A 27,679-nucleotide genomic window follows, 5' to 3' on the forward strand; every position below is an offset into this window, starting at 1 on the left:
AAAGCGGATTAGACCGGAATCTGTGTCGTTCAGTCCAGTGTTTTGAAACCTGCGAAATGGACAGGTGGAAAACGCGTCGAAATGAAAAAGTATTCCTCCTCATAGCGCGTTTCCTCTGAATTATGTCAGTCGACTGCTGAATATATTCATTTAGAGTTAGCTTAAACTTGATTGAAGTTGTAAACAATGGAAGCGCTGTGGACCAACAAAATCGAAGGTAAGTCAATTCATTTCCCTGTTTGTTGTTTCATGTTACTGTCACATATGGTTTTTAAAATGATACTGTGTCATATATATATATATATATATATATATATATATATATATATATATATATATATATATATAGTGTGCGTGTGTGTGTGTGTGTGTATAAATATATATATATATATATATATATATATATATATATATATATATATATATATATATATATATATATATATATGAGCGATTCCAGCGTTATGGATGTGACATTTGCAGAAAAAACTCAAAACAAAAATTGGCATATAAAGTATATGTTAACATTATATTGAAACATCTGTTTATATTTTCCAGAACAACTGACCATAGAGTTAAAGGATTAAAAAAAATAATCTGTAAACATGTTTTGTACTTTAAATGAGGAAAATAAACATGCATTATGGATGTGACCAAAAAAGTCTGCAAGTTTACAGTATACAGCATACTTTGTTGAAATTCTGTGAATTAAATTGCACAATCCAAAAGAAATGATGCTAATCGAAAGGATAATAGTGGCTCTCTATAGCACAAACATCATTGATTTGATTTTATTTAATACTTTTGCATTTATAAGAAAAAAGCTTCGTTATGGATGTGACACCTCGGCATTATGGATGTGACAGATGTGAAATTGCCATTCGTGTGACTTTTGGTAAATCAAATAAAATAGTTTAAAAACATTGACAGAGACATTTATAAGTATTTTTAAAGTGCTGTGAAATACTTCGATATCACGTAATATGTTCTAATTATTCGTTTTTTTAAGAATGACAGTGTAATTCTAATATTTTAAGGCTGTTTTGAGATAAAAAAAAATTATAATCAATATTAATGCCCCCATATGCATGAAGATTGATATTATTTGAAAAATAAATCTGCATACCTTTTTTTACACTATTAATTTAATGCCACAATAGAAAAACGTATTACATAATTAAGCAATTCAACTTTGATAATTTGAATGATAATTAAAAATAATAATAAAAATAGATATTTGTATAAATTCAATTGCTTTCAGACCATGTTTTTAGTGCTTTTTTGTGTTTGTTGCTTGTTCTAAAAGATTCATCATGTGTTTTAATTCTTTTAAAACATGATTTTTATTTATTTACTTTATTCATTCAATGTCTCAAGCAGTGTTTGGGGCAACACATTACAAGTAACGCTAGTTACTGTACGTAATGATATTACTTTTCTAAGTAACGACCAAAGTAACACATTACAAAATTAAGTAATAATGTTCGAGTTACTTTTTAAAAAATGTAATTTAAGTTACTTGTTCTTGTTCTTGTTGAAATTTATTTATACTGTCCTAAAATTAGTGTAATCATGTTGAATTACGCACAATGAGAAAATAAGCTCCCTGCAGGAACAGACAAAAACCAAAATGGCAGAGCCTTACATTTCTGTGATGGAAGTATTCTCATTATTTTGAACACATGGAAGAAAAGGGAATTAAAGTCTAAATGGACAGTGATTTTACAGAACTAATAAGACAAAAATACAAAAGTAGCAAACACATTGCTTTCATTAATCTGTATGGCATATAAAGCATCAGGAAGTTCTCAGAAGCTAAAATCTTTATATATATATTTTAATTATTATTTTTTTTAAAGGTAAATGAAGGTGTAGGTTATACAGTGTGTTGTTAATTGCAGAGCTTCTCTAATTAAAAGAAGAAAAAAAACCCTGTAAGTTCTGAAAGAGATCAAGCCTCAAGCAGGTATGAAAAAGTAACTCAAAAGTAACGTAACGCATACACATTACTGTAAAAAGTAACTAAGTAATGCAACTAGTTAATTTTTTAGGGAGTAACTCAACTGTAATGCATTACTTTCAAAAGTAACTTTTCCCAACATTGATCTCAAAAACATTGCATATTAAAATAATTCAACTTTAGCTGCTATTTTTAGTGCTTTTCTTGTTTGTTACTTGTTTTAAAAGATTTATCATGTGTTTTCTTATGGTCTTGTTTTCATACCAGACCCACTGTCACTGATGAGCTTCATAATTCCTCCATTGAGGTTACTGTCCGCGGCCATGTGGCAGGTGACTGAGCGCAGACAGGTGAAGCATTATGGGATGCTGGAGGAGTTTGTGAGCCTAGTAACAGAGACCATACCAGAGCTTCTAAATCACCACCAAAGAGCCCAGCTGATACTTGGCTTAAGAGCGAGGGTAGGAAATGTCACCCGAAAACAGATCGGGCTTTTCAAGAAACTGGATTTTCAAGTTTTAAAACAGGACATTGATTTGATCTCTTACTCTGTGCAGCATCTTCTGGAGCTCTGTCGAGGTAAACATCAGGGAAGTCTGAAAGAGATTCAACCTCACCTGAAGCGATTATGCCGTCCTCGGGTCAACAAAGAGGTCAGTAAGGTAAAAAAACATGCTTAGGAACTCATTTAGCGGTGAATTGATTCAAAAAGTACAACTTGTTTACTTATACAGCTAATAGTATGGACCCCCCATAGATGCTGCATTAGAAACGTCTCGCATAATTGGTCATTTCTTTTTAGTAATTTGATGCAAAGATGATATGCACATGACGTCATAAGACGTTTATATTAGGTTAGTTTTAGGTTGTGACGTCAGATGACCAAAATTCAAGGTCTAGCCAGAGTCCAATAATGATGTCACATGACATTGATATTTGGTTGATTTTAGGTTGTGTTGGAAAGTGACTAAAATCCAACGTCTTAATCCAACATCATATTAACGTCAAATATTAACATTTATTCATCAGGTATGGCAACCAAAATCTAACATCTGATAGACGTCACAGTGATAACATCCACACAACATCAAGCTGTAACATCATTAGAAGTTGATATTTGGTTGATTTTAGGTTGGACATTGGACATTGACGTTGACCTGACGTTAGGTTCTGACGTCAACCCTATATTAATTTTCAAAAACAAAATGCCCGACGTTGGGGTACAACGTCAATCTGATCTCATGTTGACGTCCTGTGCCTGCTAAGTACATACATAAGTAAAATAAATAATAAATAAATAAAAACATCTCAAAGATTTAAGATGCTGACGACCATTAAATGCATCATAATAGTCTCGTGAAAAGGGTCCATTACTTAGAAAATATCATATTCATGTAAAAAAATGGGCTAAAGCTAAGCCAAATTGTGTGCATTTTATAAAAGACATTAAACAATATGGTTTAATGGTTTAAACTACCCTGTGTGACTGTGTAACAGAAATACTAAAAAAAACATATGAAGCATTATGTAAATTTACGTAGGTTAATTAAACATGTTTTTTTATTATTATTTTATCTATTATTTTATTTTTACCCTTGGCAACTGTTTATACTTTGTTTGTATACGGTTAATATACTCTGTTTTGTTTTAATTATTATTATTATTTTTTTAATTGTTGTGAGATTTATATGTTTGTACATAATTCACAATAAAAGCAAAGCATTTAGTGGTTGTAGGGCTGGCCGATATCGGAATACGAGTCATCTTATATCTTTTTAACTATATATATATATAATTACGATATAGTAGCATTTCTTTAAATTCAGTCAATCAATAGCCAATATTGTTCTGATTTAAAGCACTATTTCTTTTTCACATTTTAAAGTATATACTCAGAAATGTACTTATTTATGTGTGATCATATTTCTCACTTTATTTAGAACTTCATGGCAAAAATGTTTCATTAAAAATAAAATAAATATTACTAAAATATAAAACAGTTTTCAAAAACTAATGGTTACTGGTGCAACATATGAATACAAACATTACTAAATAAAATGCAAAATGCAACTTTCTCACGATGCTGTTATGCATGTTTCTGTTTAATCCCAGTAATAGCATATGATATTGTGCTCTTATAAGTTCTGAAAAAGTATTACAATAAACAATGTAGTTTGTGACTTTTATTTTGTCTATATGATGTGTATTGGCATATTGCACAGCCCTAAGTAGCCCTGAATGTGTGTGCTTAGATTAAAGAGATGCATTCTGTTATCATTTACTCACCCTTGACTTGCTCCAAACCACTTTGATTTTGTTTGTTTTGTTGAACACCAAAAGAAGATACTTTAAAGTATGTTTGAAACCGGTAACCTTTGACATCCGTATTAGAAAAAACAAATACCATCGAAGTCAGTGGCTATTTAAAATGATCAAGTATATAGATGTTTGCTGTTTTACATTGCAGTTTGCTGATAAAGACATGGAGGAATCTGAGGCATGTTTTTTGGACCTCGTCCGGACACTTATCAGCAACCCCAAAGAGAAAGAGCATTACTTCCAGGTTGGAAACACATATATTCTATCTAGGGGGGGGTGTAATATCATCAAATATATTTGCATGGATTTTTTTAACATTAAATTGAAAAGATATCTGCTGAATTGAGGGATTCAAACTTAATTTTAGGAATGAATCACTGACTCAATATTAATAAAAAAACTAATTCAGGAAAAAAACAGCAGAGGTTGCTGAGAGGTTGTGCAAATGTTCTTTTCTGGTTTGGTTTGAAGAAGTTTTCTTGGGTAACCCCCCCAAAAACTCAATATTATGTACTTGTTTGTTGAACTTCACATTTGTGATCATGCTCACGTGTTGATAATTGGGAAAAAATATGCATGTGTAAAAATATGCAATCTTGCAAGTATGATAAAATATCTTATAAAGTTAAACTGACCCACACATTTTATTTGCTTTCATTAATTTAGTTATGGCTTTTCATGAATTATTGACTTTTAAAATATCAAGACATGTTTTTGTTTGTGTTTTTGCAACGTGGGTGACAAACTTGAAATAAGAGTCAGTTTTGTAGATCGATAAGGCAGCTTACATAAAATTTTTAATTTTAGATGATAAATATTATGTATTCCTACTCAACCACACTTAATTTATCTGCTTTTATTCGTGTATCTTTAAAATAAATAACTTACTCCCTATTTCTATGCAATTTTAGAATGTTTTCCCGGAAGAATATGGACCCAAGTTTGACAAAAACCTGCATGCGCTGATGGAAGATTTCCTCCTGAAACTGGATCGCATGGTGTCTGTCCCAGATCTTTCAGAGGTACATCAAAAAACCAGTTTAGTAAAGAAACGGAACATTTTTGCTATGTTATTTGTGTAACCATTGGCCTGGTTTTGTTCTTCAGACAGTCTCTTGGCTCAGGACATGTCCGTCTCTTTTGGACGATTGCATTGATTCAGTTTCAGTCCCAAAGGAAATGAAGAGTCTTCTTGAACACCACACAGCTAAAGAAAATCTTCAAGACAGTGGTAATTTTTTACACGCCTTATCTATGTAAGAGATTATATCAGATGCATTGTGTGAATTCAGGCCGGATTTTACAGTCAGTTGCATTTGTGAAAGAGTGAGTAGTTCTTATTAACAGCATACAAAATAAAAGTTTAATATATATATATATGTATATGTGTATATATATATGTATATTTTGTTTGTCTGCGATATATATTGCGATATACTTTGTTATATTTGGAAAAAATCTTTGATCACACTTTATTTTAAGGTTTAGTTCTCGCTCTTAGCAAACCATTTTGTCTTTTGCTTCAATAAACTCCTAATTTCCTTCTTATTAATAGTTATTAAGGTAGTTTAGGTATTGGGTAGGATTAGGGGTGTAGAATAGGATCATACAGAGCATGTGCTTTATATGTATTAATAAGCAGCCAATATCTCAATAACATGCATGCTAATAAGCAACAAGAATTGGTCTCTAAAGTGTTACCGATTTTGATTGACTGGGATGATTCTGCAGGAGAGCAAATCATGCATAACATGGAATAATCAAACTACAAGCACTCATGAATGCAACAAAGCACCAATCAATTATGGTGCATTTAAACAAAACAGATTTTTTAAATGGTTATATCCATTACAATATGAGCTTGGTCACCTAACGTCTTTGGTAATAGAGAGATAATACATTTAAATTCAAGCCAGTTTTTGCAAAAAATAAAAACACAAACTACAAATATTCTACTAACTTCTAACTTTTATTTAATATTTTCCCCCAACATATTCATTTGGGTGTTATTAATTTTGTGGTGTGATCTGAAGTTAGATTAGTTAGATTAGTTCCAGTATTGGCTTTGGTACTGACTAATGTAATGTAAATGCACAAATATAATAATGTATATTCCATAGAAATTAGTAATTTAAAAGAGAGATCTGTGAGGGGTGAACTCATATATGCTGAGCACTGGATATCTTTTTATGTGTGTGTTTCTATATACATTATAAACTGAAACAGTACACACACACGTGTTAAGGCAAACTTTTATTTTGTATGGATATAATGAATTAACAGCACTAAGAGCAAACCAGATGGTTTATACGTTCAGAATAACAAGATAACAGTTTCAAAGATGAAACCTTAACTGTGGTTTGGTGATAGTATAGGATCATTTTTATTTTTTTGCATAAACATGTGTGTATTTTCTTAAAATCAATCAAAACTTCTACAACAGAAACTCTTTTTAAATGTCCAAACATAATTAAACAACAAAAATATCACTAATACATTTATTTGACAATTTAGTGCATTAAAAACCATGCCCTTCACCATCCCCTTAAATTAATATATTTTTTGTTCATATTCACCTTATTATTACTTACATATAATTTGGGCCAGACTGAATCTGTGGACATTTTGTTTTGTAAGAGTTATTAAAAAAGTTTAGTAAAAAATCTGCTGATTTATGTGGAATAATTTTGGGAGTAGCGTAACTAAAATCTTAATATATGAAATAAAGAGTGATACTATTTTAACTTCCATTAAATGTTTACAATGCAAATCCTATTAGATCCACTTATTTTAGTAAACAAAGCAAGTCTCTTATGTAATATATCTACTAAAAGACAGAAAATATTACTTTACAAACTGTATTGTAAATAAATCAAATGAACTCTTTCATATTAATAATATTATGATTGATCTGCAGATTTCTGTGTGGACAGATTTAGTGTGGGCCTACTTATACTGTACCTTTATTTTTCCGATCGTACTTTGATTCTTAATTCGTTTCCCTATTGCAGAGTGCAACAACTGTACGTTTTCATCTCAGTCCCTCCCACCGCTGGTTCGAGTCGTCATTTCCAGCGATCACACTGAATCTGGAGACCCGTCTGATTTAAATGGTCAAGACAAAGACGATGGACACGCTTCTAAAACCTCGTCTGATGGCTGGACGGTTAAAAAGATCATATTAAAAACTGAGACGGAGGAAAGAGAGCACGAAGAGGACAATGATCAAAACTGGCCCATCACGGGAGCCAATTCCACAGGAAAGAGGGACGACTATGATGACGGCTCTCTTGGGGAAGAGCTGAACCAGACGCAGAGCACAAAGTACTCCAAAAGATCATTGAAAAGGAAAAGAGATGAGAGTGCAGACACGTCCAGAGAATACACATTTATCAATCATTTGGGGGCATACACAGGTCAGTTCAATAAATCCATACTTGTCTGTTTATTTTTATTTGTTATTCATTTTTTACTAAGCATATGCGATATTGACAAAAACTAATTCTCAATGAGCATTTACAATGTCATTTTTAATACATAACAGGTCATCACAAAAACACACCAGGTTAAATAGACAAAACTAATTCTCAATTGTGGTTGAGAAATACTGACTTTAATAATAGGCTTGTTTCAACTAATAATAATCTTCTTCGTGTATTACAAGGGATTTACATTTTGTCTGCTTTATTTACACAGAGGAGTCTGCCTACCAGAGCTCTGATGCTTCAAAAGTCCCCTGGACCGAGGAAGAAACGTTCGGCCTTATTGATATATGGGGAAAAGACAGCGTCCAGCGGAGCCTGAAGGACTGCGCTCGCAACCGCCACATATTTAACCTCATCTCTAAGAAGATGTTTGAGAAAGGCTTCACCAGAACAGCAGAGCAGTGCCACACCAGAATAAAACGCTTGAAAATGAGCTTTCGACAGTACCACGATAGCATGTGAGTTCATTTACAAGTGCATTTAAAGTCCATGTAAACAAATTAGACACTATTTACTTTACTTTACTTTACTTTACTTTACTACTGTTTTGGGGGTTTATTGGTATTGTTGTGCGTTAAATTTAAAGAAATGTTGCTATATAGTCCAATGTTAGTTAAATGTTGTAACTTAAAATTAAATCTAACCTTATTACATTTTATCTAGTTGCCTAGGCAGCATTTAAAATTTTATCATGATGTATTAAAGGGCGCCTATGATGAAAATCAACTTTTGTGAGCTGTTTGGACAGAACTGTGTGTAGGTATAGTGTGTCCACTGTCATATTGGAGTGATTGAAATTTCTTGACGTTAAAATAGGATCCAAATCCCTTCCATTTTGAGGCCAACGTGACATAGGGGTGCGGTTTCCCCGCCCACCGAATTGATTGACAGACACGTGCAAACTTTATAACGACATTGTGTGTGACTTATTGTTGCAGAAAAGTTGTAATTAAATAAACAACAAATATATCAAATAACTGTTGGGAAAGTTCTTACTGTAGTAAGAGAGATCTACTTTATTCTTGTCGGTCACTGTGCTGTTTATATTCATGAAGACTACATGCATCAAAAGCAATACAGACAGATCTCTGTGGCTGTGACAGGCGCGGGGAGAACCAGCTCATTTGCATTAAAGGCACAGGCAACAAAAACAGCTACAATGTCCTAACAGCTCAAATTTCCCAGATTCAGAAAGGTATATTAAATTATCTGATGGGTATTTTGAGCTGAAACTTTACAGACACGTCCTGGAGACACAAAAGACTTATTAAATCTTGAAAAAGTGGTAAAATAGGTGCTCTTTAAAATATCAAAAAAAGATAAAACACAAGAAATTGTCTACAACTTTCACTGCAGTTAAACAGAAACAGAAAATGTTACTAATAATAACTGTACATTTCATTTTTTAGAAGAAATTTGAAGAAAATGTTATATTTTTAACGCTGAAAATAAAAATTAAATAAATAAACTAATCAATTAATTAATTCAATTGTTCTGTTCAGTACATACATCTTTAAAATGTATCTTGAAAATAAAAAATTCAAAAGTTTTGCAACTTTTTTTCTGATTAATCTTGTTTTATTTCCTTTTATTGTAAAATAAAATAAATAATTAAACTCATTATATTTCATTCAGTTGCCGCGGCAACATTTAAAAACATTTTCAGGATTTTTTTCGGGATTTTTTTCAAATTAAAATAACAAAAACAACAAAAACATCTATTGAAAACTAAAATCGACAGAAAACCCTAGAAATTTTGCACAAGAAACTGCAATTTAACATAAACAGAACACGAAACTAAACTAAAAATAACTGTGCATTAAATTTTTTAAACGTTTATTCAACAAGCATGTGTTAAATGATCCAAATGTGACACGGAAACAAAGTTGTTGGTTTGCACTTGCTATTCATTAAAAAATCCTTCTATAAAAGTATCACACGTTCCACAAAAAAATAGGTTATTTTTTACACTGATGGTAAAAATATCTAAAATATAAATGAACAAATTAACTAATGAATGAATGAAACTTTCTGTATATAAATCTTTAAAAGGTTTCAAAAATAAGTAAACTACTTTTTTTTTTCTGATTGATCTGGTTTTATTTCCTTTAATTGTGAGCATGTTTTTCTGTTTGTGCACAGTGTGAGAGGAGAGAAGGCGGATTGGAAGTTCTACGATGTTCTGGAGAAAATTCTCTGCGGTAAAGATTCTGCAGAACAGGAAGACAATAATAATGACGTCAGTGTTCCAGAGGACTCTTCAGTGCAGCAGGCAGAAGATGACACTGACTGGGAAGCTCTTAGTCACGCTGGACTCGATGGTACTTAGATTCCCTGCACATATTGAACACAATACAGTTGAAATTATTAGCCCTCCTGTGAATATAGTTTTCAGTTTTCTTCCTCAAATAATTCCCAAATTATGTTTAACAGAGCAAGGAATTTTTCGCAGTATTACCTATAATATTTTTTCCTCTAGAGAAAGTCTTATTTGTTTTATTTCGGCTAGAATAAAAGCAGTTTTTAATATTTTTAAAACCATTTTAAGGTCAATTTTATCAATATGGTCTACAGAACAAACCATTGTTATATAATGACTTGCCTAACTAACCTAGTTAAGCCTTTGAATGTCACTTTAAGCTGAAAAATATCTAGTTAAATATTATGTGCTTGGCAAAGGTTATTAGAAAGGAGTTATTAAAACTATAATGTTAAGAAATGTGTTGAGAAAATCTTCTTTCCATTAAACAGAAATTGGAGGAAAATATACAGGAGGGCTAATAATGCAGACTTCAGCTGTACATTGTGCAACTTACTATATTGTTTACCACATTGTAATTTTCCAGGCACCAAGAATATCTCCTGGACAGACCTGGAGACGCAAACGCTCATCAGGATCTGGGGAGAGGACAAAACGCAGCGAGAGCTGAGAGGGGTTCTCCAGAACGGACACATCTTTGCCATGATCTCCAAAAAGATGTCAACTCACGGCTACATCCGGACAGCAGAGCAGTGTCAGAGTCGAGTAAAGAGACTGAAGTTGTGCTTTAAACAGGCGCATGAGAGTAAAAAGTGAGTGATTTAACATGTATAACATACCTATACTGCATGAGTACACCACTCACAAATCTCATGTAGATTCATTTTTTCTATAGGAAGCTTTACAATATTATATTTGTGCATATACATTAGTTTAGTCAGTACTGAAGCCAAATCTGGAGCTAATCTAACAAAATAACTTAAGATAACAGGCCAAAATTAGTAGCTCAAATGTATATGTTAGGGAAATATATTAAATAAAAAATTTAAAAAGAGCAATTTAAAAAATTTAAAAAGAGCAAAAAATATATAAAATTTTGTTGAAATGTTGTAGTTTGTCATTTTTTCCAATATTTTACATGAAATTAAATGTATTATCTTTCAATTTCTAAAGATTTTCGGTGACTAAAATATTATTTTAATATACATATATATTTAATAAATCTGTTGGTCAAAATTTGACCTATATTCACTAAAAAATGGATAAAAATGTTCATTTTTGAAATGTGGTGTACTCATTTATGCTGAGCACTGTACAACATTTTTTTTTTCTTTGACTAAAATTTCCTGATGCAAAAAAAGCAAAACTCAGTTATCAATTAGCACAGATTTTTGGACATTTTCAATAACTGAAAGTGTTTTTGTCTTGATTTTTTTTTTTTTGCAGTACTGAGGGCAAAGAACAAGCAGAGTTTAAATTCTATAAACAGATGGAGAGAATCATGGCTAATGAAGAACCATGTTCATCGCAGATCAAAGAGGAGGAGTCAGCTGATATTGAATACCAGGTGTACAAGTATCAAGAAATAGGTTTGTTTAATTTATTGCTTTCTATTATTTTGTACATTTGTTTAGAGTCCGTCAGGTTTCAAATTGATTATTTTATTGAGCAAGGATGCATTTTATCAAAAGTGACACTATATACATACATGCATTTACAAAACATGTCAACAGTGATAATAATAAATAATTCTGAGCACCAAATCAGCATACAATGCTGGGGTTAGGATGCTGAAAATCCAACGTTCCATTACAGGGACAAATTACATTCGTTGTAATAAATTTACATATGAAGAAATCACAATATTTCTGTTTATATTAGATATTTGATCAAATAAATGCAGCCTCTGTGAGCAAACATTCTGCTTAATTCGATCTTGCCATTTCAGCCTCAGTGGATGGAGATTCATACCTTTTAAACTTTTTTATTTACGTATAAAAAATAAAAAAATGGCCATCCATGCATTTTAATAATGAAGATCAAGAAAATGTATATATATATATATATATATATATATATATATATATATATATATATATATATATATATATATATATATATATATATATATAATAAAGAAAGATATCAAGGTAGACTCAGTCTTTTGCTAACAAAAATCATACTCCTGGCAAAGGACTTTAACCCCTGACTTAAAGTTTTTGTTCAAATGCCTGTTGTACATCATTTTATTATCTTTATCTTTATTATCATTTTATTATCTTTATCTTTATTATCATTTTATTATCTTTAGCCTGTGACATTTCCGGTCAAAAAGAAATCCAAAAAACTTGCTGGTGGAATAAAAGTAACTAAATCAGAATTTGCCAGTGGTATGAATAATTTCAGGCTTGACTGTATATATTACAAACAATGAGAGATATTGTACATACACATATCATTTGTTTGCTGTATATTGTACACAGGTATAATCACCACATTATACATATATATCATATAGGGCTGCACAATATTGGAAAAATCTGACATCGCGATATTTTGATTTGTTGCGATATATATTGAGAAATGAATATAATTTCATTTGAATAGCTCTATTTGTTTAGATCATCTGGGATGCTGAACATCTACATAAAATATCATAAATTTAAAAGCATATAAACACGACAGAGTGAAAATGAAAGTTAAATAAATGTTTCTTTTGGGGAGTCAAACAGTATTCAAGTACAGAAATGAAACGATCAAATTTTAAAAACCATGGTCATTATTGCATAAATAATTTAAAAAAGCTTTATCTTTTAACCTTTAAACCCTAAATATTTTAATCCTGCAATGTGAATATTGCAGATACACACCTTGCAGTATCGATGCTTAAACAATATATTATTCAGCCCATATACATATCTCAGTGAATAGAATCATGCAAAAACAATCATATAAATAAGAAAAACGGTGCATTCATACATTTTAAGCACAAAACTGTTTGTATTAGTTCTTGTGTTCACTTTGTCACTTTCCAATTTTTACTAAACCCAGAAACAGCAATGAACTGTATGGATGATAGAAAGAAGGTGGCCTGGTCTGATGCCGAAACGCTGATTCTCCTTCAGTTATGGGGCGATGAGCAGGTCCAGCAGAACCTTCAGCGCTGCCCTCACAATGGCCACATCTACTCTGACATATCAGAGAAGCTGAACACACACGGATACCTGCGCACCGCTGAGCAATGCCACACCAGAATCAAACGACTCAAGATCAGCTACCGGCAGTGCAGGGACAGCATCGGGTCAGTATTCAAGCTCCAAATAATAAGACAATCACAATCATACATTTGAGGTCTGAATTATTAGCCCTTCTGTATATTTTTTCCCCAATTTCTGATTAACGGAAAGGAGATATTTTTCTAAACATTATAGTTTTAATAACTCATTTCTGATCTATTTTATCTGTGCCATGATGACAGCACATCATATTTCACTAGATATTTTTCAAGATACTAGTATTCAGCTTAAAGTGACACTTAAAGGCTAATTAGGTTAATTAGGTTAACTAGGCAGGTTAGGGTAATTAGGCAAGTCATTGTGTAACAGTGGTTTGTTTTATAGTCAATAGAAAAAAAATATTGCCTAATACTGACCTTAAAAGGGTTTTAAAAAAATTAAAAACTGCTTTTATTCTAGCCGAAATAAAACAAATAAGACTTTCTCCAGAAGAAAAAATATTATAGGAAATACTGTGAAAAAATCCTTGCTCTGTTGAACATAATTTGGGAAATATTTAAAAAGAAAAAACTATTTACACGAGGACGAATAATTCTGACTTCAACTGTATATCAATTTTGAATACGGCACAAGCAGAAAATATAGTCTTTCAAAAAGTGTGCACATGATTTTAGTGCATGTTTAATTTTTTTATGCAGTTCACCTGAAGCTGAACGAGTAGAGTTCAAGTTTTATGATCTGATGGAAGATATTTTTCAAAGAAATGCATCGTCGAAAGCGTCTGGAGATAATGAAGAAGACAACGGCATCAAATCAGGTACTTTCATTGCTTTTTGGTTGTAGTTTGTAGATGTGGATGTATAACAGAAAATATATTATTTACATTGTAATTCTGGAAAAAGAAATATAGTGTTGTGTATACATGGTGTATATGTTGCATGGTTATTTTTGCTGAAATATCCTATTGTGAAAATTTGTGACAATTAAACCATATATGTGATGGGGGTGGGGGGTTGTTTATTGTATTTATTTATTGTTATTATTATTTTTCTTTTGCTAATTGTTTTTAAAAAATGAATGTCCTGATACTCTTTGACTTTTTACCTTCTACATAATGTTATGTATATTTCCAATAAACATACTTATAAAAAAATATCTTATTCTGGTAATGCCAGATTTTGACAATCCTTAAAAATGTTTATTATTTGCTTCGGTCAGAATCCCAAGGCAGCAGTGCAGACCAGACAACGTCATGGTCAGAGTCTGAAACTGTGGCTCTAATAGACATTTGGGCAGATGATGAGGGGCAGGAAGCCCTGAGGGCATCCGTTCATAACAGCCACGTGTTTGCTGATATAGCAGAGAAACTGAACAGTCAGGGATTCTTCAAAACACCAGAGCAGTGCAGATGGAAGATCAAGAACCTGAGCAAGAATTTCCGCCAGTGTTACGAAAGAAAAAAGTGAGTTTTTATTTTTATGTGGATGAAATGTTGAAGCCAAAGTGCATTTATCTGAGACCTACTAATGTCCTCCATATTATTCTCATCTAGATGTGGCAAAGAGATTGTAGATTGCAAGTACTATGATAAACTGGAGCAGGTTCTGGGTGATGAGGCCTTTTCCATGGATGTCTTTGAAGAAAATGACCAGGATGCAGGTTTGTGACTCCATCCATCTATCAATACATTCATCCATCCATCCATCCATCTTTCTAACCGACCAACCAACCAACCAACCATCCATCCATCCATGTATTCCTCCATCCTGTCCAATCCTATCCATTCATCTAGCCATCGCATTCCCATCCCTTTGCTATGCTATTCATTCATCTACTCATCCATGAAGCCTTTCTATCCATTTTGGTTTGTCCATCCATCCATTCATCATCATCCATCCATCATCCATCCATCCATCCATTCATTCATCCATTCATCCATCCATTCAATCATCCATCCATCCATCCATCCATCCATCCATCCATCGCATTCCCATCTCTTTACTATGTCATTCATTCATTTACGCATCCATTCAGCCTTTCTGTCCTTTTTGGTTTTGTCTATCCATCCATCCATCCAACCATCCATCCATCCATCCATCCATCCATCCATCCATCCATCTATCCATCCATCCATCTGTCCAACCAACCAACCTACCATCCATCCATCCATCCATCCATCCATCTCTCCAACCAACCAACCTACCATCCATCCTTCCTTCATTCCATCCTCAACAATCAATCTCATCCTATTTCATCCCATTCTATCAATCCATCTTACTGCTTCCCTTACTTCCCTTCCATACATACATCCATCCATCCATCCATCATCCGAAAAAAAGGCTTCATTTCAGTGTTTTTCAATTGAGTTCCATTTTAATGTATTCCTTTGATATTTGTTTCTTCCTTAACCTAAAACTCTTCAACCTCTCAGAATACCAGCAGACAGCCATGGTAGCCGTATCTGAATCGGGCAGGAAAATGACCTGGTCAGACCGGGAGACACAGGCCCTGCTGGAGATCTGGGGTGATGACCGTGTGCAGCACAGCCTCATGTCCTGCCCTAAAAACAGGCACATCTACAAATATATTTCAAAGAGAATGATTGCATTGGGTTTCAACAGAACAGGTGTGCAGTGCCACTCGCGCATCAAAAGACTCAAGTCCCAGTTCTACTACGATGGGTGAGCGAGATGGGACTAGTATTGTATACTCCAATTGCATGCATAAACAATATGTAGTGTAGTACTAAAACTGATAATATATATAATATATTCATGTGTTTTTCAGCAGGGAGGAGTGTAAATTTTATGATCAACTGGAAAAGATTCTTTTAAAGGACAGAACGTCTGATGACAAGGAGATCAGTGAGCTGGAATCCATAACTGATTCGGATTCAGGTATCTGTCTGTAAACTGGTCACACTAATTAATTGATTTTACTTTTATGATCCAATAGATAAATACAGGATTTGTCTTTATTAATCTGGAGACATTCGAAAATGTCATTTATTTGCTGATGATGCCTTTACCAGTAATGGCTGCTTTCGATGCATTACATCATGAAGCTTTAAAACCTTACGAATCTTTTGGTGTGAATCGGTGGTTCAGAGTATGTATCAAATTGACAAAGTCACATCATTCATTCCAGTAAACTGGGCGTTGTTAAATTATAACTGTTTAAAAAATTTAGCAAATTCAATAGTTCTGCAATATGGGGCAATCAATATAACAATATCATAAAATCCACATTAATACGATTCACCAAATTTACTGGATCTCGGATCAGATTTATGAGTTTGTAGTAGCGCTGCACGATATTGGAAAAATAGGACATTGTGATATTTCGTTTTTCTGCGATAAATATTGCAATATACAGTATATACAATTTCACCAGATGGAAGGAATTTATTAGATTTGATTGAGATTGGGAAAATTCTTTAGGTAACTTAATTATGCATGTAGTGTAATAATCAAATTACAAACATAGATAAATACATGAGAGCAATAATAAAAGTGTGATAAATAGTGATAGTAAATAGTGTTTTATGCTTTTCAGGGCAGTCAAATAGTATTCAGGTACAGATTTTGAAAAATCTATGTAAAATAACACTGCAAAAGTCTTTACTGTATAAATAATTCAATAAAATATATGTTATTAAATAGGCAAAGGGGTAAAATGTCTTGTGCCTGAAAACTTTGAACTCTGTCAGGCCTTAAAACATGTGCAAATGGTAAACTTTCACTCATCATGTTTAAATCTCCGCAGTATACACAATTCTCATGTATTCTGAACTGCTGATGTTCAACTCAACATCGCATATCCTGTGATGTGACTATTGCAGATGTGCACATTGCAATATCGATGCTGAAACGATATATTGTGCAGCCCTAGTTTGTAGAACTATTAGTGAGACATTTGTGAAAATGAAAAGGAATAATATCATTTAACAGTCTCTTGTTGGCCTGTTTATCAGAACCCCCCATGGAAGAAATATACAAGCATTGAATATATATAAAAGACCGCTTATTATTCAGACACCGTATGATAGTAGATAATGAGCTAAGGACATTTATAGGTTATACTTTCAATTTAAAGTTCGCAATGGACCCTTTAAACAAGACTGTTACGACACATTTAACGAATCATCAGCAGTGGTGTAGTTCTAAAAAAAAGGTGGTGTACTATTACCCACCCAACCCGCCCATGCTATTTTATTATTTTACCTGAACATTTCAGCGAGACATCATTCAGACTTTGAAAAACTCACGAAATTTTCTCACCGCTGCTGTGGTCGTCAGGGGCAGGGAATGGCGCAAAATATGAACAAAAATGCACCAATTGCAGCAAATTAAGATGAGAGTTAAAAAAACACTTGGTATACAGTTAAGGGATGCGAATACACGTAAATTAGGGAAGTCTAATCAGCAAAACAAGTGAGAATACTGAGGGTATACGCAATTATTGATCCTCAGAAGTCGTAATACCCAAAGAGCTAGTGGCAAAAAGTAGGCATACTGAGTATACGTGCGTATAGCCCCGACTACACCACTGATCATCAGCATCTTAAATGCTTGAGTATTTAATATTTAGATTTAAAAGAAAACGTATGAACATTTTTATGTATTATAAAAATGTATGATATATGTATTATATTATCTTTGCATCAAATTACAAAAACCAATGACTGCTTATGTGAGGTGTTTCTAATGCGGCATCTATGGGGGCAGGACAGTACATTTGACATAATTTTTTCTTCTGAGATCAGTCTCACACATTTTTTTCCCTTTTTCTGAAAGTCTTGATAACACCAAGGAGTTTTTCCCTTTTATTTGAGCAAATAGCATTGTAAAATAGGATTTGTTGTACTCTCCCATTCACTGCGCTCTAAGTTTACCCAAATTTTACGTCAACTTCCACTACTGAGAAATCTGGGAATGTGAAAACAGTCCATATGTTGGTTCAATTGTTATGCAGGTTTTGAGTTTTTGTTGCATTTACATGGTTTTGACCAGCAGGTGTCCCTAGCATATGGTGTAAATCATTTTGCAAAGCAATTGGTTTCATTGTTTTGAACCTTTAGAAAGCTTAATTTTTCTCATCCCTTTACACTTGTGAAATGTATTTGCATCCCCAGACTCCCTCGCTCTCTCCAAACCTCTCACCGTGGACGGGCCAAAGCTGGCGTGGGGTGATAGTGAGACACACACTCTTATATCCATATGGGGCAGCGATGGCATCCAGGAGAGGCTGAAAGGCTGCGTCAAACGTAAACCTGTTTTCCAGCAGATCGCGTTGATTATGGCTGAGAAAGGCTACAGCAGGACTGATGAACAGTGTCGCTCCAGGATCAAAAGACTGAAGGCCAGTTACCGCCAACACCTTGATAATTACAGGTAAATACATCAGCAGTGCTGAACGTGGAATATTTAAATATGAAACTATGGAAGAATTGTCATTTTTGGTGTTCTCATCCAATAGGAATGAAGGTGAGCAGGTGGAGTGGAAGTTCTACAAACAGTTAAATAAAATATTCAAGAAATACCCTCTAGATGATACGGAGACAACAGTTCAGGAGACAAAGGCAGTTTGGAGGAAAAACCCAAGCAGGTCTGCAAAAGCACAGAGCTCAGGTAAATCTCAACTGTTTAGATGTAAAATTTCACACCAAAAGGAGACATAAACAGGGTGTCTTAAAAAGTATTAAAAGTTGATAAATCATTGTACAGAAATTTAAGGCCCTTAAAAAGTCTTGAATGCTATTTTGCAGGGTATTCAATTTTCTATCATTTTTTGGTTATGCAGTGTTTGGTTGTATGCTAAAGTTTGCCTGAATTAAATATGCAAATATCAGGATGCCGTGTAGTTTATGAAATCAATAAAATCCTGCTAGATTTGACATCATGCTGCTTTGTTTACTGCTGTAATCAAGCAAAACACCATTATTTTTGCAGTTCTTTAGGCGCCAACCTGCTGAATTAACTAGATTTAAGAGATTTTTATTAGTTTCTTACATTAATATTTAGTAAATATACTTTGTTAAAATCTCACCGGTGTTTCCGGTTGAAACCTAAAATATAGTCAGATAAAACAAGATTTTAAATATATCAAACTTATTCTGACATCTATTTATTCAGATACATAAAAGAACAGGTGATCATTCTTCTCTTGCTGACAAATGGGTACAATTGAAAGGTTTGAAGGATAGTAACAAAATATAATCATTTCAAAATACAATAACTTAGAGTGTTTAGGGGCTGCACTGTGATGCCAGGGCGTCAGCGCCAACGCTTCCCATTCACTTTGAATGGGTGATGTCAAGTGTTGGCGAGCAAAATTGTGGATCCGTCATTGCCACTTCAGTGGCGTTGCTCTCTGCAGAAGTCAGGAATTTCTTTTCAAGCGCCAACGGAAGCATCAGCCAATTAGATTGCTTAATGCAAATATCCCAGCTCAGACAGTAGCCGATTGCAGATAAATTTCATTGGCTGACGCTGCTATGACAATAGCGTCAGCCCCAGCTTCAAACACGCCCTATGTCAAGCATTGACGCTGAAGCCCCATGTGAATCAGGCATTAGTCTTTTATTTTGTTATCAAATAATTCTTGCTCTAAAAATGCCTGATTTTTTTTTTTGTATGTAAGCTGACACAAAATTACATTTTACTTGGTGTCTTCTTTAAATCATGGTAAAAATGTATCTGCGTAAATATTTAAAAGTAAAACAAGAAACATTCTAATGTACAGGAATTATGTTAATTTATTTAAATATTACCTTTAAATGTTTTCATCTTTGACCCAGATCCAAAACTACTTTTGTGCCAAGAAATATATAAAGACAGATATTTATATATAGACCATTTCAATGTGGTCATGTCATTGGCCCATGAACATTTCCTGCTTGTTATCAAACTATTTCAGAACTGTAACAAGAGGCAATTTAATCATAACATTATCAATATGTGGCTCTTTTTGGATTCTCGGAAGCTATAGAAATTAAAAATGTAAAACAGGAAATACGTTGGGACCGTTGTTTTGGTTCACATGCCTCAAAATGGTCTGTCGATATTTCAAAAACCTTTGTTAATAAAACAAATATTGTTGCTTTTTGTTTCAGACTGACGATGCTGAACTAATGCATCTGAATGACATCTGGAGACAGAGCAAGACATTCTTCTGAATATCTGAGCCAATGAGACGGTGTAAACAGAGGGTGTTTTCTATCATGTGGACTGTGGAGAATGGAGTAAGAACACACTCAATCAACAGACATACAGAAACGTGCACACTGACCCTGCATAGCTCTACATATTAAGGACATTTGTCTAATGGTGCTGTCTCAGAGGGTCACGTGGTTAAATTTAGAGATCTACTGAACTAAAGAGGATATGCATGATGTTACTATAGAAGTGACTGCCACTACGCCCACTGAGTAGTAAAAAGACTCAGCGGCAGCATTGGTGTAGTGCAAAATAAGCAAAGACATGGTTAAAATGAGGAAAAGTTGTCGACTATGAATTCAACTAGAATTTGGAGCTATTATTTCACAGACTGCTAACCCACTAAGCAATTTTGTGTTTAAAAGACATCCAAAAATAGATGTCATGGCTAAAACAAGGATACACTTAGACTGTCAGTTAAAATCTAATAAACAATAGACCAAAACCAGTACACAGGAATGGATGACAACAAGTGAAGTCTGTTTATTCTGTGTATTTGATGACTAGTCTGTTTTTGGACTATTGTTAGATGTCTATTAGATTCTCACTGACAGCTCAGATTTAGCCTTGTTTTAGTTAATACGTCTATTATTTAAACAAACAAACAAACAAAAAAGCTTGCTGTGGAAAAAAACACTGAAATGTGAAGTAAATAGCTGCCTACTAGTCATTTTACTGAATGTTTTGCCATTCTTTTAGTCTGAACGGCAGCGCATGTCTATTAAAGAGAACGTGGTTTTTTTAATGCATCCATAATTCAAGATCTCACTGAAGTAACAGGAATTAAACGATTTGCGTTTGAAAGCAATTTCTTTCATTGGATTCAATCAATCTTTATCTTCTTGTTTCAGACCTTTTCTGCCATCCGAGTGCATAATCGTTCATAAAAATTCCTATATTGTATATTTGTATCATAAAACAAATCAGGAAACACTGAAGAAATGCCATTTGGCAGGAAAGAATCAGCTTTTAAAGTACGTTTGCTAGATGTTACAAATTTTAATATATACATTATACAAATGTTACGTCACTGTTACACAGGATAATGCCAAAGCTCATTGCTCACATCGTCATCTCTTTTTAAGAGTATATCTAATGTGTACTGGCATGAGCCAATTGTATATAACAATACAATGCATTCTCAATGATGGAAAAGTGAACAGTATTATAGTTGTGCCAGACAAATAATGCTTCAAGACAAACATTAACAATGGTTTAAATCCAACACTGCTTTGTTTAGGGATTTTACTGTGCAATAAACAGATTATTTATTTCTATTTCTTTGTCCAGCATGATTGAGAAAACACAATGATTATAACATGACAGGCTTTCCGGACTTAAAGGGTTAGTTCACTCAAAGATTTAAATCTGCTATTAACTTACAAAACCCTCAGGCCATTTAAAATGTAGGTGACTTTTTTCAGTACAACACTGAAGAATAATTCAGCTAAAACTGGTCCTTGGTGATTCATAAATTAGGAGTCAACAGCTAGCCGGGTTTTTGAGAGAAAAAAGAAAACAAAAGCAGGCAAAAAATAGCTTTAATACTGAATAATCTGAATCAACTGCCTCATCAAACTTTGGATTAAAGGTAATGTTTAGACATATAATCTTGCCTCATTGACTTTAGTACTTCAATAGGACCCATAGGTATTATTTTTGTCTCACCTCTATGTTTTTTTAGCAACCATCAAAGTACTAGTTAACCATTTTATATATCACGAAGCGCCACATATTCAGATAAAAATCTTCTAATGTTCAACTAAAGACTATAGAAATCCATCTACAATACATTTGGGGCCCTGAGAGTGAGTAAATAAACATCTAATTTTCATTTTTGAGAGAACTATCCCTTTAAGTGCTATCAACATAAATGCCGTCAACTATGTAAAGTACAAAAGTGCCTAAACAAGCAAGGTTTGAAAAAACATGTTATCTTTGAAAGCAATGATGAGCTACACGATTAACTAATCACTTTAAATGGGCAGATTCAAGATGATCGGTTAGGGGCTTTTGGGATCTGGCTTCGCACGGCCCCGAGTTTGGTCGTAGCTTCTTCTGCGATTCCCTCGTTCCCCAAGATGCGTCCTCTCATGCTTCTTCAACGGTCCGGCGAACTTGAAGCTCTTTCCGCAGTGGGAGCACTGCCACGGCCGCTCGCCCGTATGGCTCAGCATGTGGTTCTTCAGATGCGACGAGTGCTTATAAGTCTTTCCGCATCTTTCACAAGTAAATGGTCTTTCGCCAGTGTGCACACGCTCATGTCTCTTCATGTTTCCAATCTGAGAAAAAGCCTTTCCGCATATTTTACAACGGAACGGCCGCTCTCCGGTGTGTATACGCAAGTGGCATCTCAGCATCTCTGGTCCTGCGAACGTCTTGTGGCAAAGGGTGCACGGGATCTTAAGTCTGGGTCTTTCATGATTGCGCTGGTGCTTCTTCAAGTCGAACATGTAGACGAAAGACTTGCCGCAGATGGAGCACAGATACTGGCGCTCGCCTGCATGGTAGCCTTTGTGTCTTCTGAGCAGGCTGGCGTAGATGAAACTCTTCCCACACTGGCTGCATTTGTACGACCGCTCCATGGAATGGTAGCGAACGTGTATTGACAGCTTAAACGCTGTCGGGAAACTCTTGTCGCAGTGAGGACACTGGTGGAGGTTTTCTGAGGTGTGGCATTCGCGGTGGATCTTCAAATAGGAGCCTTGGGAGAAGCTCTTGCTGCAGATTGTGCACTTGTATGGTTTTTCGCCAGTGTGCACACGGATGTGCTTGATGAGGTCGGCTTTCTTGCGGAAAGTCTTGATGCATTGCGAGCATTTGAATGGTCTGGCGAGCGAGTGTGTTTTGATGTGATTGGTCAAGAAACTCAGACACCTGAAGCTTTTTCCGCAGTCCGAACACTGGAACGGGCGTTCGCCAGTGTGTGTGCGCATGTGATTCCTTAGCAGGCACTCGAAACGAAACTCTTTGTGACACTCTGGACACGCGTGTCTTCTCTCATCCTGTGTTGTTTGAGATTCAGATGGAGAGGCTGCTGATGACTTTTTGGATACCGCAGCTCTAGGTGGACTGCTTTTCCTGTGTATGATGGACTTTACAGATGGCGGTCTTTCTATGACAGGAACGAAGATAGTCTCCTCCCTCACGATCTCAACAGGAGTCGGAGGCAAAACTGGCAGCGAGACTCCCTTTCCAGTTAACTCTGAAATCCACTGCTCTAAACTGACCTGCCGCACACCAGGCGTTTCCACCATTTCTGATTGCTCGAGAAACTGCACTTCCTCTCCTTCATTATCAAACTCCGACACCACTACCGTAGAGCCGTCAGCGGTGAGATAGATCTGCTGGACTTCACATATACCCGAGTCTTTCTCTTCGCAGAGGGTCTCCTCTTGTTGTAAGCCGTCCTCTGCTTCTTCTATTGTCGCGAACTCCTCACTGACGGCTAAAGTCTCTGCTTCTTCTGTGTAGCTCTGAGAAGGGCTCATTATGGCGATGGCAGCGTGATCAGATTCGGATTGGTTCTCTGTGGCTTCGGATTCAATGATAATTGTCTCTTGTGCAATGGAAGTGGGAGGCAGAGGTTCCTCTTGTTCGATGGTAATGGTAGGGGAGATTGTTTCCTGCGGGATTGGATGAGGCAAACAAACTACTTCTGCTGCAGAGGGAATGGACACTGTTCAGATGAAAAGAAAAAGAAAACTTTTTAATTAAATCCAGTACCTTTAACAGGTTTATGGCTGAGTAAAAAAAAACATGTCCAGGTCACATTTCTCCCTATATTTATTACCTTTATTATTTTTTTTAAATATGTCTCAGACTAGAGATGTGCGATTATTTTTTTTAAGTGACTGTTTACATGGACATCAGTAATCAAATTATTTACATTAATCTGAATAAGACACCAGAATTACTAAAGGTATGTATTAATGTTAGCGTTTTACATTGTGTAGTACGTAGATCTATTAATGCTATTACGTCACCACACGGCACTATCCAAGATATCGTGTGAAGTGCCATGCATCAACAATGATGTCAGTGATGTTTCATTTTTAATTTGACAACTTCAAATGCAGTTCATTTATCATGTTATGTGTGCAAACAGACAATGGTGGATATAAATTCTCCAGCATCAGGCTTCCTTTGCTCTTTCATAAGTACATTCCTAATCGGAGTATTGTCTGAATCATTAAATCTGGATGTCCATGTAAACCAGGCATGTCCAAGCTCGGTCCTGGAGGGCCGGTGTCCTGCAAAGTTTAGTTCCAACCCCAATCAGACACACCTGGGCTAGCTAATCAAGCAGTTACTAGGCTTTCTAGAAACATCCGTGCAGGTGTGTTGAGGCAAGTTGGAGCTAAAATCTGCAGGACACTGGCCCTCCAGGACCGAGTTTGGACACCCCTGATGTAAACCATCTGAGGTCTGAACTTGATTCCTGGTGGGCCGCAGCTCTGCAGTTTTGCTCTATAATTAAACACACCTGATCCAACTAATTAAGGTGTTCAAAACTGCTAGAAACTGTTAAGCAGGTGTGTGTTGGATCTAAACTGTGCAGAGCTGTGGCCCTCTGGTTTGACACTATTGATGTAAACGTATTGACTGTTAATGTTTTTAACACTGTTTGAGCTGACAGAGCCAGTGGCTTTGAAAACAGCAACATAAATACTATCATTACAAATCCCTCAAAAATTATATATTGAGATATCTTTTTTTGTAAATACGACACATTCCTAACCTTTTTATTTTGCCAGTAAATCTCTGTATGTTAAATACACAAAAAGCAAACAAACGGTGAGGCTCACTTTCACTGATAACTCTCGGAGAGTCCTCATTGTTTATTGTGTGCAGTCTTTTGCTTTTAAAGTGCTGGAGCACATCCTTGATTTCAGCTGGGTCTGAGAGCGGCTGCACGATCTCCTCCATCATCGAGAGGCCACCGCAGAGCCGAGAAGCTGTCTGAAAGAGTTCGTGAGATCAGATTTACCTTTCATTTTTGCATGTTAGATTAAAGATTCTTTATTGTTACTTTACTGAGTACTAGGCATGGGATGATAACCGTTTTCAAGGTATTGGAAAAGTCAAGGTTTTAAAACCGCCAAAGTTTTCTGAAATACCGTTCCTAAGCTATGTGTAAGATTTTTTAATAGGACAACATCATCCTTAGCAGAAAAATAATCTTAAGATGCCATTTTAAATTGTAAAGAAATGAGTGTTTTTGAAACTAATGAAGACAGCAGAAGTCAATGACTCATTAGAATTATTTAGCCTGACATGTTTACTGCTCCAAAATATTATAAATCTTTCAAAAAATAAAATATATTGTTTTCAAAGGGGAAAAGTTTTTGTTTTTTACCCAGACATTTAAAAAGAATATATTTTAGAGCAGTAATCACAATACCAAGGTTATTATATCATCAGAATCCTATACTGGCCCATGTCTACAGAGTACTCAGTACAACAAAATTAGAGCAATCTCTACAGTGCAAAAGGTAAAATATTTCACAATAATTCTAAATTGGTTATAACTTCCCTATGTATGCTTTGTAAATTGGGTAACGCATTATGGATTGAGGACACACCTCTTTAAGGTTGGGCACCGGCAGCAGATCTTCCACCCGAGACAGAAACTCCCATGCAAGACTCTGTAAAACTGCATCATATCCTGAACCGTATTCAACAGGGAATATGTGCTGCAGACAGGTATGAAACGTGGAAAATACCTAATTTTTACGCATGCTTTATACAGAAAGATGAAGGGAAAAGGAGAAGGTGAGTAAATCTAACCTGGAGGAAATTCTCTTTCTTTTCTGTGTCTTCTAAAATGCTGTGCACCGTTCGAATGAATTTGTTATTGATGATCTCACTTTCCACATCTTTACACTGCAAAATACAAAGCAGAAATATTGTTGATTACTTATGCAGTGCAGACAATTTGTACACAGCTAGTGTGATTACAAAATCAATTACTTTGTGAGTGAGATTTCGAAGAGAATCCAGATGTGCCTGAATGATCCACAGATCTGGCAATTTATCTTTCAGACAAAGCTCCAAAATCACCTAAAGAATAAAAAAAAATCTCTTTAAAAGTGGGGCTTAATAGATTTATATAATAAATAATAACATTACAACAAAAAAATTACCTTTTTCCTCATGTGAAAAATTAGCTTATTAACTAGACTCCGACTCATGATGTCTGGAACATTCTCTGTCACCAGATTCACAAATTGTTCCAGTTTCCCGTACTGTGTCACATTACGCCGCTGAATCACCTGCCATAGAAATGCTGACATCAGCCGGAGAGGTGGAACAACCAGACGAAGGGCAGAGAGAGGGAGAGCTTAGGAGAGAAAAAAACAAAGTGTTGCAGATTAATATCACAGACAGTACATCTTAATAATGAATCTGCAGATTTGCAATGAATCCATGCAGATCATTTTAGAAGTCTGTGAACTTTTAAAGAGAGTAGCCAATGTTATCCAATGCCACTTTTTAGAAAGAAATCTGGAGCTTATGATTGATAAAACATAAAAAGGTGTGCAAATCTTATATAACTCCACATTTTGTGTTGTACTTTTACTTTGCATGCATACATGCATGCTGCAGAATTTTAAATAATACCTTAAATACTGTTTTAATGACAACAAACAACGTCTACAATTAGAAATGGCATTGAAACAGAGATAACGTTATAGTTAGTTTGTGAATATTCTGTCATTATACAGCAGAAACATTCCTATATTATTTTCCACAGTAATACAGTTCCACATACATCCATTAAAATGATTAAGTGCGACTTTCATTCATAAGGATCTTTTTATAATAATAATAATCTAAAGAAATGTGCTCAAGTTGTGAGGTGCGAGTAACTTTAATAGGATTGGTTGTGCTAGCTTCACTCTCTTAGCATTTAGCTCATAAGCTAATGAAACTCACCCGGCTCTCGACTCTCTACGTTAAGGATATCCATTATATGATGTTGGAATAAACTTATAATTGTCTTTCAGTCAATCTTAGATCGCCTCGCATCACTTGATTAAATCATAATAGACGGTATACGATTGTCGTGAAGTTGACCGAAGCAACGAACAACAACGCTCAACCGGGAAACCGGAAGTTACCGGATGTAGATCAATATTCCGCGCTTTTGTACGTGTTTAAAAGTGCACGACACCGTCCGCCTCAGGTCTGGCGGAGAA

At 34.8% G+C, this 27,679-nt stretch overlaps 2 protein-coding genes across 2 annotated transcripts; one reads left to right on the forward strand and one right to left on the reverse strand.

The window, feature by feature from the left end:
- zgc:113263 (uncharacterized protein LOC503753 homolog) lies at positions 1-21,754 on the forward strand. Its single transcript, XM_056456127.1, has 20 exons — positions 1-217; positions 2,228-2,421; positions 2,518-2,613; positions 4,428-4,523; positions 5,191-5,301; positions 5,387-5,510; positions 7,291-7,695; positions 7,976-8,222; positions 9,907-10,085; positions 10,611-10,836; positions 11,471-11,613; positions 13,076-13,325; positions 13,959-14,077; positions 14,479-14,722; positions 14,813-14,919; positions 15,692-15,941; positions 16,048-16,157; positions 18,395-18,653; positions 18,739-18,890; positions 20,375-21,754. The coding sequence occupies exons 1-20, from the start codon at positions 187-189 to the stop codon at positions 20,377-20,379; spliced, it is 3,348 nt and encodes a 1,115-aa protein (XP_056312102.1). The 5' UTR covers positions 1-186; the 3' UTR covers positions 20,380-21,754.
- si:dkey-14d8.1 (zinc finger and SCAN domain-containing protein 12) lies at positions 21,453-27,588 on the reverse strand. The gene is made up of 7 exons (XM_056456093.1): positions 27,417-27,588; positions 26,624-26,820; positions 26,451-26,540; positions 26,268-26,363; positions 26,063-26,173; positions 25,286-25,439; positions 21,453-24,156 (listed from the first exon to the last, which is right to left on the reverse strand). The coding sequence occupies exons 1-7, from the start codon at positions 27,448-27,450 to the stop codon at positions 22,481-22,483; spliced, it is 2,358 nt and encodes a 785-aa protein (XP_056312068.1). The 5' UTR covers positions 27,451-27,588; the 3' UTR covers positions 21,453-22,480.
- Between the last annotated feature and the right edge of the window lie 91 nt (positions 27,589-27,679).

This window comes from Danio aesculapii, chromosome 4 (genome assembly GCF_903798145.1).
Source record: "Danio aesculapii chromosome 4, fDanAes4.1, whole genome shotgun sequence".
Lineage (NCBI taxonomy): Eukaryota > Metazoa > Chordata > Actinopteri > Cypriniformes > Danionidae > Danio > Danio aesculapii.

Bases quoted from the DNA above. Each gene is read 5' to 3' on its own strand.
- zgc:113263 (XM_056456127.1), top strand. From the start codon at position 187: ATGGAAGCGCTGTGGACCAACAAAATCGAAG. The intron at 4,524-5,190 runs GTTGGAAACACA...ATGCAATTTTAG, and splicing joins AGAAAGAGCATTACTTCCAG to AATGTTTTCCCGGAAGAATA. The intron at 10,837-11,470 runs GTGAGTGATTTA...TTTTTTTTGCAG, and splicing joins CAGGCGCATGAGAGTAAAAA to TACTGAGGGCAAAGAACAAG.
- si:dkey-14d8.1 (XM_056456093.1), bottom strand. From the start codon at position 27,450: ATGGATATCCTTAACGTAGAGAGTCGAGAGCCGG. The intron at 26,541-26,623 runs GTAATTTTTTTG...TTTATTCTTTAG, and splicing joins TTTTTCACATGAGGAAAAAG to GTGATTTTGGAGCTTTGTCT. The intron at 26,364-26,450 runs GTAATTGATTTT...TGTATTTTGCAG, and splicing joins TTCGAAATCTCACTCACAAA to TGTAAAGATGTGGAAAGTGA.